At 33.0% G+C, this 5,140-nt stretch overlaps 1 protein-coding gene and 1 non-coding gene across 2 annotated transcripts; one reads left to right on the top strand and one right to left on the bottom strand.

Annotated features, from left to right (window-relative positions):
- Window positions 1-761: 761 nt before the first annotated feature.
- TRNAK-UUU (transfer RNA lysine (anticodon UUU)) lies at window positions 762-833 on the bottom strand. Its single transcript has one exon. It is a non-coding gene; the product is annotated as a tRNA-Lys (tRNA).
- Window positions 834-1,744: 911 nt separating this feature from the next.
- Window positions 1,745-3,549, top strand: LOC110803471 (CBL-interacting serine/threonine-protein kinase 25). The gene has a single exon (XM_022008987.2). It carries the CDS (start codon window positions 2,037-2,039, stop codon window positions 3,381-3,383), a length of 1,347 nt encoding a protein of 448 aa, XP_021864679.2. The 5' UTR covers window positions 1,745-2,036; the 3' UTR covers window positions 3,384-3,549.
- Window positions 3,550-5,140: the final 1,591 nt, after the last annotated feature.

The following is a 5,140-nucleotide window of genomic DNA, read 5'->3' as shown; positions in this document are numbered from 1 at the left end:
TTTACTATCAAGGTTATCACTGAGACACTTAGGATGAAAACACCTTGATATTTTGTCCAACAAGGGAGTTAGACGTTGAATGGCAATATTGGACCCGTCAAAGAAGACAAAGCCCATATGAAGACCTATATGAAGTCTACACTACACGCCCGTAGGATGTCTAGCAAAACGAACACAAGTCGCAAATTAATCCGAATATGAAGATAAGGGTCGAGTATTAAGAGACAGAGGGAGTATGGACAAGGTTTGATCTCAGATTTAACCAACTGAAATCCACAAAAATATGAAACGTTAAATGTTGAGTGTAAGCTTAGTAATATTGGGATGATACGCCGTAGATAATTTAGTTTAACTAAGTTGAGTGTTCATGTAGCCAAGGGTTGACTGGTTGAGTGATTTGGTTTAACTCTATTTTTAATTTTATTTTGATACATGGAATATATATTTTAGAATTTGATGTAGGATAGTTTTATGACTTTATTTTTTATTTATTTGTTGTATATAGGCATACCTAATCTCTTTAGAGACGATAATAAATAGTCTAAACAATAAAACAAATTAAGTACGAAATATATGATTTTGTTTTAAAACCATAGGTCTCAAGGTGTTTAAATCACTATAATAATATGTCACTTAGCTTAATTTATCAGGTTCGTGTCTCACGGTATACTTTAAAAATCTTTTAAAAAATAAACATAATTGACATCCGAGTTAAAGGTTGGCTTTTGATGGACAGATTCACTAAAAAAAAAAAAAGAATTCGCCGTCTGTGGGGATCGAACCCACGACCACGTGGTTAAAAGCCACGCGCTCTACCACTGAGCTAAGAAGGCTTTGTTGAAACATATTATTAAAACTACAATATACAACTTTCTTTCTCATACTACGTTAACGACACTACAGCAAGTCAGCAACATTACAGATTATCAGTGCGCAATTATTTTAGAGCTGGTATTACGTTGACCCCTCTCGTTACTAGATGAAAGATCAACGAATCGTTGGTTGATACGTTTAGACGATTTTCACCAAAGCCTGACAACTGGGGGGTGTAGCCGAGTCGAGTACTATTATATTTATGTTCATGTCCGTTTAATTTAGGCGAGCTTGAGTTCTAGTCCGAACTTGAATTTTAAATCGAGCTCCAAATCTGTTCAAACTTGGTTCATTTAAGAGATTTTGTGTTCGTGAACAATTCATTAACGTCTTGCTTATTAACCGAGTTTTGCACTTTAAATTTTAATCATTTGAAAACAAAATTTTGAATGTGTACTAATTTAACCATTTAAACTCAAAATATGCTTATTCCATGATATATTTTTTTGGTTGTTAAAATTAAAGTCAAAATACGACTTTTATCTATGTTCATACAATTATGTATAAAAAGTTTGATTATCAACAAATAGACGAGCTTGTCCATAAACATAAATAAACGAGATGTTCATGAACATAAGTGAACGAGCATACATATGTTCATGTTCATTAACGGACTTCAAAAGTTGTTCAAGTTCGGCTCATTTATTAAATTAACAAATATGAACGAACTTTAATCGAGTCCGAATCCGAATACTAACAAAAATGTCGAAACTGGATTTGATTTAATTAATTACCGCCTGGCGTTTTCTAACATAAAAAGTCAAATTTTTTTAACAAAATAAATCTTGCAAGTTGTAAACTAGTGGACATCACATAGAATAGAAAGAAATTTACCAATAACATTTTACATAAAAAAAAATTAATGAAAAAAACAGAGGAAAACAGATTACTATGATTGAAACCCTTTACATCAAATCCATAAATAATTACTAAAATACAGCAAATCATTGATTCGTATACTACTTGAATTCTTCCTTTGTAATAAATTAATCCCAAACAATATCCCTAATTATCTTCTAACATTGTCATTATTATTTTCCACTCCTCCATTTCAATTCTTGTGTTTTCTTTTCTTTCACCTGAAAAAACAGGGGAAAACAGAGTGCTCCTGTTTCATATGATACAGGACACACTGCTTTCCCTCTCCTAAAATCCTCTTCAACATGGAAGGTAGAATTCTATTTGGCAAATATGAGATCGGACATCTTTTAGGCGAGGGTAATTTCGGAAAAGTATACAAAGGAAAAAACCTCACAACAGAAGAAATAGTTGCCATAAAGATGATGAACAAAGAAGAGGTGAAGAAACATGGTATGATAGAGCAAGTGAAGAAGGAGATATCCCTTATGAGGCTTGTTAAGCACCCGAACATCGTTGAGCTTAAAGAAGTCATGGCTACAAAGACAAAGATATATTTAGTAATGGAGTATGTTGGTGGGGGTGACTTGTACACCAAGATTGTCAAACAAGGTAGGTTTGAAGAGAATCTTGCTAGGAAGTATTTTCAGCAGGTTATTACAGCTGTTGATTTCTGCCATAGTCGCGGTGTTTGTCACCGCGATCTTAAGCTTGAGAACATTATGTTGGACTCAAATGGTGATAATGTCAAGATTTGTGATTTTGGGTTGGCTACATTTCTTGTTGGGAAAGAAGAGAATAATAATAATAATAATAATAATAATGTTGATGTTCTTTTATACACTGCTTGTGGTGCATTTGCTTATATGGCACCGGAGATTATTCGAGGTGAGAGATATGATGGTAAAATGGCTGATATTTGGTCATGTGGTGTGATTTTGTACACTTTACTTGCTGGTTATCCACCTTTCCAAGATGAGAGTCGAACCAAAATGTTGAGGAAGATTAGGGTTGGTAAGTATGAGTTTCCCTTGGGATTTCCTAAAGAAGTTGAGGATTTGGTTAAGAAGATTTTGGTACGTAATCCAAGTGAAAGGATTATAATGTCAGAAATAATGACAAGTCCTTGGTTTAAGAAGGGATTAATATATGAAGGTGATTTATATTCGAGTTTGTTTTGTTCTTCCCCTGATCAATCTCCTTTCAATGCATTTGATTTTATGTTGTCTATGGCTTCGGGTTTAGACTTGTCCGGTTTGTTTGAGAGTCATAAAAGGAAACTCGGGACATTGTTCGTGACAAAGTGTTCGATTAAGGAAGTGATGAAGAAGGTGGAGAAGATGGCGGAAGGGTTGAAGTATGAAGCAAGAAAAGAGAAAGAGTCAAGGGTGGTGTTGCAAGGCGGAGAAGTGGGTAGGAGAGGGAGGTTGGTGGTGAGTGTAGAGGTGTTTGAGGTGGTGTCGCCGGTGGTTAAGGTGGTGGAGTTTTCGAAGAGGGGAGGGGACTTTATTGAGTATTTGAAGTTGATGGAGGAAGAGGTAAGGCCGGCAATGAAGGACGTGGTTTGGAAATGGCAAGGAGATTGGTCTCTTAGGAGGAATAATAATGGTGATGAGGATGAAAGTTTCCCTTGGTGGAACTTGTGTTATTAGTTTTGTAAGACTACAACTTTCATCTTAATTGCTAAGATTGTCAAGTTGTGTTTAAGTTACATTTGAGTTTGAATTTGTGTAGATAATATAGTTTAGCGAAATATGGAAATCTTAATTTTTTGTACGATAAAAAAAAATTATATGCAATGTTAATATTTCATAGCCACACGGGTATGTAACTTATTTCATTGTTTTATAAACCTAAGTTATGATCCTGAAAAGACGAATGCATTATTTTCAATGTCCGTTGTTGAAGATATAAATATCTTTATGCATGTTTATTGAAGCATGTAGCTAGTGACATGTTGCCATGTAGCCATGTAGGTAGTAAACACTTCAAACATGTCTATAACATTTGAACCCCTTTGACCTGACGTTTAAATAGATAAAACCAGGGCGGACCTATGTACCCCTAGAGGGGTCCAAAGGGACCCCATTATTTTTGAATTTTTTTTGTAAAATTGATATTGGGAGAATTAATTACAGTTGAAATAGTTAAATTATGTATAGTAACTTACATTTATAACAATTAAATGTACTTGAAGCATAATGTTGCTTGATTAATATATTACTCATGTGACCAGGGTTCAAATCCTGTTAAGTGAAGTTAATTATGGATTTTTTCCATTTATTTTTTTGTCTTTTACTTTGTCCCCTTTGTTGATCGTCTAAATTTTTTATGTTTATTTTTTTTTCTTCATCGCTTTTTTTTTAGAATGGTTCATGATTTTGCTTTTACAAAAACACAAGAAAATAGTAATGTTATTTTTTCTTCAAAGATATTTTGTGTTTTTCTTAAGATATACTTCTAGTGGTAGTTATTGTAATAAAGTAAATCTCATTTTAAGTATAAAAACTCGTTTTTTTCATTTTAAATTGAAATCGCGCCAAGTTATTGTTTGCAATTTGGACTAGGTGTTGAGTTTTATTGCTATGAAAATCCAAAATTAAAGTTCATAAATCCTCCACATATTTTATTAGGCCGTTTTTAATATTTCGAGTACTTACCTCTCACCTTTAACCCTCTATAAAGAGCAATTATGAAAAATTAGAAAGCAAATCCTAATTTTTTTTTGGACCCCCATTTATAAATTTCTGGGTCCGCCCCTGGATAAAACAATTCTAAAACACATTTATTATGGCACTATTGGTCTAGTAACGGTCCATTTGATAGCTGGTGATAAAGGTGAGAATGAGAATAAATCTAAGTTATTTTTTATGGAAATAAATCTAAGTTTTATTTGGTAAGAAAATAACATGCATCATGATGTCCATGGTAATGAAATTTTATCTACACTTTGTGTTTTTCTTCATAAATTTACAACCACTCCTAATACCACTCTCCAAATAGAAATATAATGGATTGTAATGAAAATTTATAAAAAAAGAGAGATAATTTTCAGTGAACTATTATTACTACGGAAACAAATATTAATTTTTCTTATAAATTTACATATAAATTTATTTTCATTGACACATTTTATAAACATCTACTTGACAGACCATAAGTGGATTAGCAAGTTGAGATTTATTAAGTTATGGGTAGATGGCCCAGATATCATCACCAAAGAAAAGATCTAGTACTGACAAAATGCTTATGGAAACTCTTTTCTTTTAGAACAAGCAACACTTCATGAGTGGGGAAGAATTGAACAAATTTTATGCCATAAGGAGTAGTACGAACGGACTACTCCGTATACTCTGTCCCTTAATACTCGCACCGTTTTGAATTTTTTGCACTATTCACATAATTCACT

Source organism: Spinacia oleracea, chromosome 1 (assembly GCF_020520425.1).
Source record: "Spinacia oleracea cultivar Varoflay chromosome 1, BTI_SOV_V1, whole genome shotgun sequence".
Lineage (NCBI taxonomy): Eukaryota > Viridiplantae > Streptophyta > Magnoliopsida > Caryophyllales > Amaranthaceae > Spinacia > Spinacia oleracea.
This window is presented reverse-complemented; position numbering and strand designations above follow the sequence as displayed.

Coding starts and splice junctions, on each gene's coding strand:
- LOC110803471 (XM_022008987.2), top strand. CDS start 2,037: ATGGAAGGTAGAATTCTATTTGGCAAATATGAGATCGGACATCTTTTA.